This window comes from Lutzomyia longipalpis, chromosome 3 (assembly GCF_024334085.1).
Source record: "Lutzomyia longipalpis isolate SR_M1_2022 chromosome 3, ASM2433408v1".
NCBI classification, from domain to species: domain Eukaryota; kingdom Metazoa; phylum Arthropoda; class Insecta; order Diptera; family Psychodidae; genus Lutzomyia; species Lutzomyia longipalpis.
Window position 1 is genome coordinate 5,627,659 of NC_074709.1, and position 14,686 is coordinate 5,642,344.

The 14,686-nt window shown below is 35.4% G+C and overlaps 4 protein-coding genes across 5 annotated transcripts in view; all 4 read left to right on the forward strand.

Moving 5' to 3' along the window:
• LOC129791558 (trifunctional purine biosynthetic protein adenosine-3) overlaps positions 1-14,686 on the forward strand; it is a 1,078,967-nt gene that overhangs the window by 954,047 nt on the left and 110,234 nt on the right. The window lies entirely within an intron of this gene.
• The window catches only part of LOC129791559 (potassium/sodium hyperpolarization-activated cyclic nucleotide-gated channel 3), a 1,048,222-nt gene that overhangs the window by 812,943 nt on the left and 220,593 nt on the right, over positions 1-14,686 (forward strand). The window lies entirely within an intron of this gene.
• The window catches only part of LOC129791609 (uncharacterized), a 309,820-nt gene that overhangs the window by 74,541 nt on the left and 220,593 nt on the right, over positions 1-14,686 (forward strand). The gene's annotated exons all lie outside the window — the stretch shown is intronic.
• The window catches only part of LOC129791564 (uncharacterized), an 81,142-nt gene that overhangs the window by 42,185 nt on the left and 24,271 nt on the right, over positions 1-14,686 (forward strand). The window contains exons 3-5 of the mRNA XM_055829766.1: positions 2,307-2,443; positions 7,908-8,033; positions 10,521-10,625. Of these exons, the coding sequence (XP_055685741.1) occupies positions 2,307-2,443; positions 7,908-8,033; positions 10,521-10,625 (368 nt within the window). The remainder of the gene's footprint in view (positions 1-2,306; positions 2,444-7,907; positions 8,034-10,520; positions 10,626-14,686) is intronic.

Sequence of the window (14,686 nt, forward strand, 5' to 3'; positions counted from 1 at the left end):
TTTATTTTTTGGCAGCTTTTCCGAGCTTTTCCTTCTTCAAAATTGGCTTAAAAAGTCTCCAACATCCATCAATTCAGTTTTTATGTATAATTTTTAGTGTTTTATATATAATTTAATACCTATAATTGACTAACTTAACCCCAATAGATTTTTTTGTTTAAAACAAATTAATTTTGTGAGGTATTTTATAGCTTAAAACTATTGAATATTCAAAAGGATACAAAGTGTGTTGGAAATGTGAGCTTTATGCCATCACACCCCCTCATACTGATTATTGCGGTTTATCCACATTGGGGATGGTGTGTAAACTACCAGCTATTTGAATTTCAACACCCTTTAGTTGAATTAAGAGTTCGATGATCTGATATAAATTCCATCAGATTGGATTTAACAACAATGTTGTACGTACACTCCCATATACCTTGCGTTTTAACCCTTTGACAATTTGAGGTCAAGATTACCCGATAGAATAGAGATTACCTACTCCGAGATATTAGGTGTAAGTGGAGTGAATAATGGAAAGTCTAGAGAGGGATGTTTGGTGTTGGAGAATTCTCGAGTTTACTATGGCACACCTCCCTCTCCCCCTCCCTGCGACCATGTTAGAAACATTGCTGTGAAAGTCTCAAGATAGTCATCAAGCTTTGTACCTTTGGGGATTGCAGTATATGATGTTTGAAACATTCACTAGAGCTGGGTGGAGTGGAAGTGGATTACATAGAAAGAGAGTAAAAGCTGAAATATTAATTATCCCTGAATAAATGTCATATCCACTGAGCTTTTTATCCGAAATATCTGTGTGCAAGTGAGAAAGTTTCGAAAGCAATAGGAGAGGTGTATAAAATTTTATTTGCCCATAAAACTCCCGCGTGTTGTACATACATCCACCCCACCTACCCCACATACATATATGAGAACAACCCCAATGACAGGGAGATAAAAGAGTGCCAAAAGAGAAACTTTGTCCACCAACAATTTATTCTTCCTCAATCGATGCCATTTCCACGAACGTACGGAAACTACCCCTTTTTTGGCACAAGGGTGTGCTTAATACCTAATTCCGTGGGAATTATAGTTGTCACTTGAGTTAACACTTGCACCCCCATTCTGCCATAAGAGAGCTGGATGTGGAAAAAGCTCCCATAACTTTCTCCATCATTGCAGATTTACAGCAATGTTTTCCCTATTTTCCCATCATCTGTGCCGGTTTTCTTCCATTCACCATCCCCTCGTGATAACGATTTCCGAGATAAAGTTTATCAAACAATTGACCACTTTAGCGTGAAATAAAATTTCGCGGAAGCTTTTTGCAAAAAGCTGTATGCGGAACGAGCGAAAAATCATGTGAAATTTAATTTTGAACCATAAGGGGGGAGCAAAAGAAGAAAATTCAGGGGATTAAAACACAATTTTACACAGAATTTGGGGGAATTGTAATGCTGTTTTTCACTGAAGACAATTTCCCACCCCTATTTTTGGCCCAAGATATTGGTGGAGGATTTTTTTCTAACCATGTTGCGATGTCAGTTGCTTTTGCTGAATACTCGTTTTTATTTACAGAAATTACTTGAGGGGGAGAATCAATGTGAAAAGAAACGTTAAATGTTAGAAGACGAACGTCAAATTTTAACAGCGACACATAAAATGCTTGAAAAGAAACGTTAAAATAAAAGGACAAACGTTAGTAAAGAAAAGTCAAACTACAAATTAAACGTCAAATTCAAAATGAAAGAAACATCTGAAGAAATGACAAATATTGGAATAAAAACATCAAACGTTAGAAAAGAAACGTGAAATTGCACAAAGATTTAGTAAATTTAATCCTTATATCCTATGATTTTTTTTTCTTTTTTTTTATTCATTTTTAAGGTTCTTTAAACAAATAAAAAATCCAAAGCACCACTCTGAAATTTCTGGCTGTATTTCCCTCCAAACTACTTATTTTGAAAGTTCTTATTTGCCAAAAATTATTACAATAAATTCACTTCCAATAAATCAACTATATATATACCTACAACTTCATTTAATTGGAAATTTCAATAAGCTCTTGTGTGCTATATATAATTCAAGAGACCACCATGGTGCGCGCAATGGAGGCGAGTTTGAGAGTAATAACGAGAGGCGAACCGCGTGGTTGAAATGATGAAGAGAAGCACCACAAGGAAGCTTCCCATCGTCATGTTTTAATTGCAAAATCCCCAAAGAGAGCTCCTTATAATACGAATTTTATTTCACCACCCATCATGCCATCCACCCGTGGCTTTTCAATTTTCCCCTCAATTAATCAATACATTTTCTCATTTCAGTGTGCAATCGCACCTTGTACGGCGATGTGGGTCGAACGTACGCACTTCGTGTGCCCCCGCCCCAGTGGAGCCGATTGCCATTTCTCTGTCATCTCACCTTTACGGCGTCGGGTCACGATCAAGGTGATATAGTTCAGGTAAGTGTGTGTATGTTGGGTGGAGCAACGGGATGGTTGGGGCTTTATCGACACTCACATGAATTACCATGGCACCTTTTTGGCTCCTGGGCACATGACTGTATGGTGCTGAAAGGTGTTTGCATTAAAGTTAAAATTATCTTGCTTCCAACATCCTCATTAAATATTGACAGAGACACAACTGAATTTTCCCTCCCTCTCTCTCTCTACGCCGCATATGGGTGTGCCATAGCTTTCTGGGTTATACGTGTATAGACTCAATATATGTATGTTATACGTTCCATGGATAGGTACTCCTTTATTCCACGGATACCATTTGCGAAATTCACGGTGAATCCTTCACGACAGGTGACACGTGATTCCATAGACAAGAAGTTTTCTCCCAACTTTCTCAATAAATTCCAAACTGTTTGATAAAACCACACAGTGAAAAGTATTCTTTGGCACCACCAATGTTACTTTTGGAGTACAAAATTATATTTACTCCAACGTAGAATGTAAAGCGAGAAGGTAAATCAGGCCACGCGATGGCGGAAGGGATTTGCGATAAAAGTGGATAAAGTTACTCAATTTATTACCTTAAACATGAAGTGCACAAAATAATGGGATCCATCTCGATTCTATGTGTTGTTCAATGTTCTGCAATCTCTTCGATGATGATTAATGATTCTACGTGTCAATAAAATCACACAGAACATAAGACATTTTTTAGTAGTTTTTAGAGCAACTAGCAACAGAAAATTTACAAACAGAAGAGTTCTATAGTATAAAATTATACAGAAAATTCTTTAAATTTTAAATTATAACCCCACTTATTTAAATATTTTCATGGAAATCCAAAATTGAGGAAAAGTCTTTGCAAACTTTCCCTAATTTATATTGTGCAATATAGCTGCAAAACTATCCTGTAAAATAGAAATTCTTGCATGCTCTATTTCAAGGAAGTTGGTAAGTTATATAGAATTTCATTCTTATCATTCCAGTCACAAAAATGGGTGATTGAATCTGACAGTAATGCTGTGTGAGGAAACTTTTTGAGGAATAGCATAAACCTTTTGTTTTGTGGGGGTTGTGTATGCGCCCATCCTGACAATGAATTGTGAAATGAATACCGCGCTGCACTCACATACAATGAGGCGTCTAAAGTTTCTCCCAGTCAATGGAATTTTCATTCTTTTGCTCACAGATATACTGAAAACAATGCATCACAGATATTCTTATTGATTGCACTCGCGTTCCATCCGTAAGATAAATGAAGTTTTCCACGCGAAAAGAAAATGTTGAATTGAAAAATCTTCTCCTCATCGCAGAATAGAAGAAATATTAATTAACTAATGCATTGTTTTTGGCGGATTTTTAAGAGCTTCAGCGATTTTTATTTTCAAAAATTAACTATATTTAAAATAAGCTTAAATTTAAGCCAAAGACAGATGAATTTTGTTGATTTTTTTATGTGAAAAATAAATTAGTTTCAAATGGTTTGCAATTGTATCGGAATTTTCGCAACTTTTCCGGGTTTTCTCGGATTTGCAAACAGAAACAAATACCCAATAATTACGTAATCATTTAGTTAAATATATAAGCACGAGGTGAGGGAATAACGCCGAATATACAGCATGAGTGCTGTTGAAGCTTTCAAAAGCACTCACTGTTAATAGACACAGAATTCCATGCTAAATGAGGTATAGACTTACAATTCAATTTCCATTTTATTTTAGGAATGTTAATGACTTTCATGCGCGAATTAACTCTGCCTGCTCTTGAGTGTCCTCTCCACAAACAAAAATGTTTTTGATTAATTCGCCAATAAAAAATATTTGAAAGCATAAAATTTATGGAGGTTGTCATTTAAATCAGAGAGAGGATGAGAGCTTTCATATAAAATCAGGTGTTGTATTGAAGCACGTGTGAATGGCTTTCAAGATTGGTGCATTGCGCACCTCTGCCATATCAGCACAGACCTCATAAAAGCTTTTCTGCATACTTTGGGGAAAAATATGCACCAAACAAAATACATGGCACACGTCCTGCAACCTAAATAACACAATAAAACTTCTCACGCTGAATCACTTGTATTACCATTTACTATGAGACTATATGTATGTACGTACAATGATCTAAGAATGGATATTATGTACATTCGATCAGCACGTATGCATATATTGAGAGACTCCTATTCCCCAATCAATTTTATTCCTAACCAATATAAACTTTCCATGGAAACATTGATGGAAAGTGTTCGGTTTGGGGTTCAATAGGCGAAAAGAAGAGCAAATGAGATATTTCTAGTAAAGCTTTCTTTTGATTACTCATTACATCAAAAGCTCTAGAACTTTTTCTATTATTTTCTTTCCTTTTAGGGACTTTTTCATGAAAATTCGTAATTAATCAAACAATTCTTTTCCTCTCGTATCTTTTATGTGCTTTCAATAATTTATTTATTCTCATTTAGTTTAAGTAAAATAAGCCAGCAATTAGTCATTAGAAACTATCTCCTCCATTTGACAAGAAAACATATTTAATGGAAAATTATGAGATTTAAAAAATATTTTCTTCGCTGAGAAAATTAAATTAGTCTTCTCGGAGCTTTTATTGGTGCAAAACATCATATTTCTTTGCACTGCAAATATTTGCAACGTATTTATAGTTTTAATAGTTTTTATAATAAAACATAATAATATTTATGCTTTTTTAGTAACTTTTCATGTGACTTCCATTGATTAAAGTTCTCTATATTGCACCTAATTCAGATCCTTCAGATCAAATTGAGATTAAGCAGGATGAAAAATCAGGAAATACAGAGAGGAAGAAAGAAATGGAGGATGTGAAAGCTTTTATGGGATTTTTCAGTATCGAATGGAGCTTCAACACTTTCCCCATAAAAATTATTCTCACACAAATCAATTTTATGTTTATCGCCATATCAGATGCAACATAAAAAGTGTTTTAAAGATATCCGCACACAGTACTGTCTTTCAGTTATAGAGTGTTATGCGAGACATGGATGAAAATTCTGTTTTCTTCTCACCCCAAACCACCCCTTATCCATTTATTTTTCTCTCTCTTAGCGTTAAGGGTAAAAAAAATGGATGCCAAAGAGTAGAGAAATATCATGGCTGAACAATATCTTTTTAATATAGCGAAAGGCGACAAAGAAGGAGCAAAAAAAAAAACGGAAAAGAAGATATTGGGGAGATTGCTGAAGTTCAGAGGGTGGTGGTGGAATGAAATAAAAGATGCGAAGAAATTCTATGAAATTGCTGGAAAAAACCACCCATCACATTTTTCTAACCGACATCCATCCGCCCACCATGAGCCGCCCGCCCCCTCGTCATTCCTCCCATGAGAGCTTAATATAGTGTTTGACACCGCAAAATGCCATCACACCCTTCGTGTACTTTAAAAACCGCAATCTATGAAGTACAAACACGCAGGGTGGAGAAACCCAAAATGTATACACTGTGGCAAACGGAGTTACATATACTTCCACTAGAAGGGTGTATTTTAGTGTTTTGATTTCACTGACCTTGTAACCCCTCTCGAAAGCTCTCCTCAAGCATAAAAGGCAAGAGGTTACAAATAATGTTTTTAGATTTATTGCCTACAAAGAGTTAACAGGATAAATTGCAACACAAACATAGATATTTGTTTAATTAATCTTATAAGTAATTAATTGAGATAAATTATGCGGGCGAGTGTGAGAAATAACCCTTTGAAGACTGACAGGAGAAGGCTATAATGTATTTAGTAAAGTTTAGGGAGAACCTTTGAGCTATTAACTCCTCCTTGTTTGTACTCTGTTGAAGTTTTATAATGCAATTGTGAGAAATAAGACAAATTTGAATAACTTCCAGGAGAATTATTAAATTAATAAAGATTCTCTTAAATTAAAATACAAAGAAGTTTATTCATTTTTATGTGTATTAAACTATAATTCGAAAAAAAATTGGGATTCGTATAAGATTGTAGAGAGTCAATAAAGAATAATGAATCGCCAAAGATTCTTATCGCTTATGTAGTAAAGTCATGAGGATGAATCTGACAAAAATTTACTAAAAAAAATACGAAAAATGACGTCACTGTTGTATTTTAGAGCATAAAAATATTTTGTTAAAAATTATCAACGAAACAACGAAACATTAGCGCGATTGCTTCATCTTTCATGCATTAAAGAATACAAAAAAAACTCAATAATGACGTCATTCTTATGGTTTCCTCGAACATGGAGCTTTACTATACAGAAACGAATAATCTCCTTTAACCCAAACAACATTTATTCTAAAAAAAAATACTTTTTCAAAAATTTTAAATCAACTCTTTGATGAAAGTTTAACCTTTTTAGTAGAAGAATTTTTGCGTGCTAATAGAGATAGTTTTCAATTGCTATTTATTACCCCACAACGAAACTATAGTGTACAGCGCCAAACCACAAAATGGGACAAATTGTCCTGATTTTGTCGAGTACAGCTAAGCAGCAAAAAATGCGGCAAGACTCGAGTGATAAACGGGTGGGTAGCATTCATGGGTTAAAATTGTGTGCAAACACAACTCGCAGCTTCTGCTCCGCCTCGTGCGGAGGCACCTCGCCAGAAAAAAAGAGCACCCCCACAATGCTCTTGAGTGGGGAGATAAAGCTCTCGGTGGAGCCAAGAGACACGAAATAAATTTGAAATAACACAAATGTGTGAGGAATCTGTGTGGGTGGCCAGAAAAAAATAAACGAAGAGAAACTCCGCGGCATTTTTTGGGGGGAAAATCTCAAATACATGCCTCTTTGGTGTAAATGGTAAAAAAGAGCTTTTTGATTAATTTCACCCAATTCTTCTTTCGAGCTTTCCCCACCCTCTTGCGCCCCATCCACGTATAGCAAAGCTCCCCATTTCATCACCCATGCTCTACCCCATGTGGGGTGGGATGACTCTGTCGGAGAAACTCCCATCCATCCGCTCCCATTAATTATGTGCGGCACTTTTTATATTTTCCCTGCGACCCAACGTCCGCGCCAATGTACTGGTGTACTGGGGATGGCTATGGGTATATATAATCCAACGAAAACAGAAAACATATGCAATTTATTTTGCATCCCTCCCTGTATCCGGTTTGGGATTAATTTATGGAACAACATGCTTCATGCATTACGATGATTTCATTCGCGCGCGCACTCCATAGGGGACGATGGCTGGTGAGGAGAGAGCGGATGACATTGGTTACCAAAAGCAGGAAAAATCTCCGTAAATAGAATTAAGTTCTCGTATTCACTTTGACAAACATGCATGTGGTTCGCTCTTTGGGTGGATTATGGCAAATTAATTTGAATTTATTTTAATCCTCTATGCCCATGGTGCCTCTTCCATCTTCCATTTTACTACAAAGCCAAAAATTCCTATGAGGATTTTAAACAAATCTTCACATTTTCCTCTCTTTATATAATCTACATTATATGTATATTTTTTCTCCCACGCAGATAATCTTCGATGGTTTCTCCGTGGGACGCTTTGACGAGGGTCTCGTGGATGGGGATGGTGACACAGTGGAAAGTAACCTCAGTCCATCGGGAGAGCTTCCAGGATGCCCTGAGGGATTTATGCAGGTAAAATTTACTGCACGCGAATTTTCAACTCATGCACAAAATTTCCCAAAAAAAAACTCCGGACACACATTGTTGGAAAGTCTGTGTGGAGCCAATTAAAATACTTTATGCTCCTCCAACATAGTTTACACCGGAGAGTTTTATGAGAATTTTCACCAGAGTCGGTGTACTGTATGCCACCCCCTTTTCATCTTCCATTTTCCACCTCTTTGGAGCCACACCATTTAGGCTAGAGAGTTTTTAGTAAAATTCACTCTACATGTAATTTGAGGTGTTTTCAACTGAGAAATGCTTTTTTTTCGGGAGGAAAAAGGTACCAAAAGAAAGCTTTTTCAGTGTGTTGCAACAATTTTGACTTGGTGGAAACTTTGCCAAAAGACAGTTGCTCTGAATGAGAAATTCTCATAAAGAAATCTGTGAAGATGGAGAATTAAATTATATTTCACATTTTCTGAAAAGTAAAATTAAAATATTTCATAAAATGTTTCAATTTCAATGAAGTTTTTCAAAATAAAATATATTTTTGTGGCATAGATGTTTTATAAACTATATATAATGTGTGTAAATAGTATGGCCATTGCTCCAAAATAGTCGGAATAGCAATATTATGCGAATTATGGATCGCAAGAGATGCAATATTTTATGATTTTCCTTCTTATACCGCTAAAAATGCAAGATAAGTGAAGTATAAAGCATAAATTGAAAAATCTATCATTTTTCTCTCAAAAAAAAATCAAACTTCTCCCATTACCTGAACTGGCGTGGTTCCGAAGTATATGATAAACGAACAAAAAAAATTTACTGTGGCTAAGTTAATTCATTTTCTCAATTTTCTCCTTTGCTTTTCCAATGTCCCTTTGTGCTTGTTTAGTGAAAACTATTCGTTACTTTATTTGAAAACTTTTCACTTGAAAAGAAACCTTTAGATATCAAAAATCTTTCTTCGCAGAGCTTTCTCAGCATGATGTTTTTTTTCCTTGAAAAGTATAAGTTTGAGAAAATCGATTCGTGATTACCTTCTGGCAGCTCAAAGAAAAGCTCTTGTATGTATTTTTGCAATTTTCTCTTCAAAAAAAAAGATAAATAAAGGAAATGTATCGGCATTTCCTGGAGTAATAACAAATACCACAAGCAATGTGATATAGGAATTTTCCAAGAAGGATAGAAAGCTCTTTTTGTTCTGTTTTTGCTCTTTTAACTGTTTTTCTCTCTCCTTTTAAGCTCAGCTCAAGATTTTATTTTTAAAAAATTGAAGAATCTTCTCGAGATTACGGAATTTGTTTTATTGGAATGTTTCACATTTAATTTAATTTTCTTTCATAAAAAATATTTAGGTAAGTGTTCACAGGCAATCTAATTTCTTATTCTAATGAGCACCTCATTGTGTTTTAGATTAGTAGAACCTCGAAATTTCCTCCAGAGTGATTTGATTAATTTAAATTCATTAATTTTAATGAAGTTAACCCATAATATGTCTCCCAAAGCTTGTATGCTATTCATGTTGAAGATGTTCGTTCACTAACAACATTAGCTCAGAGTTTTGTTTCACATAAAGAGGAATTTATTGTTAATTGGCAATTGAACTAAATTTTAATGATGCAAAATAGAATATAAAGGCCAATTATTCTTTGCCAATTATTCAATTCTTCAATTATTTTCAATGATTTCTTCGATGATTTTTTAAAAGTTTTCTTAAGAGCCAGAGGAGAAAAAACTTCTTCCAACAACATTCAAAAGCAACATAGAGGTATCATAGTTTATAGATCAGGGGCTGTCTAACTATCGATGGTAAAATAAAACATGAATATTGGAGCTGCATTGTAATATTGGCAGTGACAACAACACACTCAGGGATTTTGTTTTATGTACCCTTTTCTCTCTGGAAATGTTCTCACAATGTTCTGTTGTGCACTTTCGAACCCCATGAGATCCTCAATCCTCAACCACTTGTGCCATGGGTGTGGAAGGAAAAAGGAGATATGTTGTACTTAAAGGTGTACCAGTAGGAGTAGGGAAGGAGATGTCTTAAACAGCATTTTTCTCACAGTTCACATCCCGTGAGGATTTCCCATGATATGTATGTTTGTGAAAAAGGGGAAAACATCCTTCCCCCGTCCACAACTAGGAAAAAGCGAGAGGATGGAGAGAGTTATTGAGTGATGCCACTGTCACGTTTTTCACAAGTACATTTCAATTGCTTTCACTTGCGAATTTATACTTCTTGTGTTTCTCACCCACCCCCAGGTGGTATGGTGGGAAAGGTAAAGAAAAAACCATCTCACAGAAATGCTGAAAGGCTCAAGCGGGAAATTCTATGTGCGAGAAAATCTCAATGGTGATGGATGAGAAGTTTTTTGGTGAAGAATCCTCACCGCATTTCATTCCTCAATTTCTTTTTTTTTTCGCCTCATCACAAGATGAAACGAAAGTTTGTGCGAGTGAACTTTGGGCTAAAAACAGAAAATTTTCTTTTTCCTCATTTTACAGCTCAGCGAACTTGGGCGTCCTTTTACAGGCGGTTCATGGTGTGGTTCAGCATCAGGACACCAACTCTATTACAGTGAAACAGCAACAGTCACAATAACAGTCAAGGTGAGTATCGTAACAGTGTAGGTTGTAAAATAAAAGCACAAGAATGGTCAGGAAAAAACTTTTTATCATAAAAGGCAATTGAATCCGCAAAAAAGCTCCAGCATTGATATCTCCGCTCATCCTGACCAGAGTGTGTTGATCGATTCGCGCGTTACAGGATTGGCAGGACTTGCGCGTCATAAAATTGACGCGACAGACGCACATTCGGCAGGATGGAGTGATAAAAATTTACATGACAATAAATTTTCAACAAATATAGCCCCATTCGGGAAATGTTTGCTGATTGCATTTCACATCCGGGTCAATGTTTTATTTTCTCCATTCGTGGGGTACGGTGTGAGACGATTTTTACATACATATACCAAAATCGCATATATAGGGAAAACTGGTGAAAAACTCAAAAAAAGGAGTAAAAGTTAACGAGATTTAGGAGTATACTGAGGTGGTTTGAGCTAAAAATAGCATCTGTCAGAAGAAAGGAGTGTAGCGCCCGACTCACTATCCAGCGAATATTAACCTAGCTCATAGAGTGAGTACCCTTAGATTGGCGGTAACTGTAACGGCTGCCCTTCCCCCCAGGTTATGCCCCCAGGTTACAAACCCTCAAATAGGTGAGAGAGAGTACGAGAATCCTCAAGAGAATATAGGAGAGCACTGAGAGAGTAATTATGTGAGAGTAGTAAAGAGGGGATGATGAGAGGAGAGTTAGTCGGAGCTCAGCCTTGTGCGGGTATGGCTGCGCAGTGAAAGTGCTCTTAGATTAGTTGAGGACTACGAGGGTGGAGGTTACTGGGGGATTTGACCAGAGCCACCTTGTGGTGCCCCCCTATTCGGGGCGCCACAGGAGTGTATTCATTAATGTATGATTTAAACTTCAACCACTTATTCAAAAATTTATTTAAAAAAAAAGTGACAGAGACTTTCCATTTTCCACTGAAATTAACTGGAAAAGTCTGTAAAAATTTACCTAAAAATTCAAACAATGACGTCATCATGGTGTTTTCTTTTCGTTTCATTTATTATATGAAATATTCACGCTGATGTTTCGTTTATGAAAATTGATATATTAAAAAAAAAAACTGAGATCAGTTAGAAAAAATTTATTTCTGAACGAAATTTGTATGCAGCTCTGAACAGAAATTTAAAAACATTGAGAAAGTATTTTCAAAAATATATAAAAAGAAAATACCTCGTCAAAATTCACCAATGAAACATAAACGTGTATGTTTTATGGATTCAAAATAGTAAAATTATTCATTCCGTATAAATTTTAATATAAAAAGAAGAAACGATAAAGAATACAATTGTGACGTCATTTCTTACATTTTTAGATAATATTTAACGGCTTTTGCAGCTGATATAACCACAACCAAAGAATATAGAATATTTCTAGCAATTTTTATTAATTTATTCTCTTTATAATAACGCGTGCCCTTTTTGTTTCCTCGAATCAGGATTTTTCCGTATACATATAACAGAGTATAAACTCCTTCCTTTATTTTTATTTAGGAATTCAGGAATATAGGAATAAAGTTTAAAAGCTCCTCATCACATAAAAAAGCTTAAAGATTTTTTTGTGCTTTAATTGAAAGCATTTACATTTAAAAATATAATTTTCGCAACATAATTTTTAAATACATTTACTGAATTCTGCAGATAAAATGCTGAATATTTACAATAGCAATGATTAATGCCGTGTGGGTGGGTTGCTATATGCAATTTTTCAATAAAAACTTTTGTGAATTGCTAATGAACTTTTTTTTGTACATATGAGAGAGCAAAAGCCTCTCATCTCTCGCACTTGATGCAATCAACCACCCACCCACCCACATACAGATACCCCTCCCACGTGGCTAATTGTTAATATGTAAAGCCTCATTTTTCATAATTCCCCGATGAATCTGTTACTTTATATAAAGGGTGCTGGCACACAAAACACTAAAAAAAAACTCAAATTGCTAATAAGGGCAAAAAAGCGAGTAAAAAAGTGCCAGGAAACTGATTGGTGTTGTTCATAAATATTCAACGATCCTGGTAATGATGGAAATTTAATTTGATTATTATCATCCACATGGTCATTAATGTATAGAGTGTTCAAATATAGACTACACATATGCGGGTTGGTTTTTCCTCCCGCCAATATTCCCGGGCTATTTGCAGTATCAATAAATCGATGGAGGGGAATCAATATTTGGCAATTTGCAGAATCCAAATTAGTATACTGAATATTTAAGTGTATAACAATGGATTCACTTTTGTAGTGTTGGCGTGTAAATTTAATGGCAGTGCACCAATAATAATTTACAAACTTACTTTCATGCTGATAAATAGAGAAATTGTGCAACTGAATAAATACTCGCAGCAACACTCGCTAATCAATGGTAAATTTTAATATTATGATAAATGTGACATCGTCCGGATATTGTTTTCTGTGATATTAATTAAATATCTAAAATTCTAATTAATATATAGAAATGTTTAAAATAACGGATTTAATTCGTGAAGCAACTACATAAAATAGTATCTAATTTCCGGCTGTAAAAGAATTAATTTAACAATACAAGTTTAATTTAAAAAAAAATGCAAAACTAACCCCAAAGGACGGTACATTCACCTTCTTTTTATCTTCCTCATCGTTTAATTCAACAAATTAATTTAAATTACTGTGTGAGTTTGAGAAAATTTCGAGGTAGAGATGATAACACAATGGCCATACAACAAAATGGGTTGCATTTGTGAATCCTTAGAGAACCACACTATAGCAGAGTGTAGGGACAAAGGAGGAGAGCGTGTTGCAGAAAGTACATACAACAATGGATATTTTCATAGTAATTTCGCCTAGAGGATAATTCGTGCATAAACCGGGGAAAAGAGAAGCTCTTGAGGTGAGGGGGGGGCAGCAAAAGCATGTCCGTTGATGGAATTATCAATGTCAAATTTGTGGGAAAATTGTGCGAAATTGGCTCCTGCAGGAAAACAAGTTGGGATGTGATTGCATATGGAAGGAAATTGAGGACAGCAGAGGAATAAGTTTTCGTCTCTTGCAATGAGGCTTATTGTTGTTAGTTTTCGCTTTCTCTCCTCTACCCAAGTCCACTTCGCATCCGCTCCATATCTCGAATGTTATGACTATTGTTATGGAACTTTATATCCTGAGTGGATCTCATTCTCTTTGCACCATCTACATACATATACAACATTCACCCCATTTGCCCTTTTCACAACCACCCCACCCCCTCCCCCTCCTCCAACCCGCAAAGCTATGAGAAAATTTGAAATGTGCAAGTCCTGGGGTAGCTCCTAATGAGAGCCTCCGACCAACTTGCAGGCTAGCTTTGATAACAAAAGACGACACACTGTGGTGCATTAGATAGACTGTGTTTATGCAAATTCTCTTACACTTCCGCCCCAAGAATGGGGTCCCACGGAAGACGACACAGCACCGCCACGATGGGAGATTGTGTGCCATACAAAAAAGAAGGAAAAAATTTAGATTGAATTTTCAGCATTTTCAATAAAATATTATTCATGAAAAAAGTTTTGTCGTCTTCGCAGTGAAAGAAAATTACGAAAATTGTTCTATCGAAACGTCTTACATCCCCCAAGCTTTTCCCGTCTAAACTACTAACGCAAACTTACTCTCAAACTCCTTGAATACTAAATGATTGTGAATATACTGCATTTCAGCTATTATAGGTTGATGAGCTTTTTAACAAATTTACGATATGTGTATAAAAATTGATAGAGATATAGACAACTTACATATTTCTTCAATTTAATAAAAAAAATCAGCTGCTTTTGACAATTTCTTAATGAAATTATAACATTTACTTTTTTTCTTTCGTTTGAATTTCTTTTTTAAGTTTGACATTTTTATCATTTTTCTTATTTTTAAATTATTTAGGGCGAATTATTTATTCTAGGCGTTTTTATCCTTTGACGTTTCTTGTCTATCTGTTGTCAATTCTATTGTTGGACGTTTACTTTCTAACGTTCGGTGTTTCTCTTCTAAGGTTTAACATTTGCATCTTTTGACGTTTTTTTTCTTCTAACATTCAACA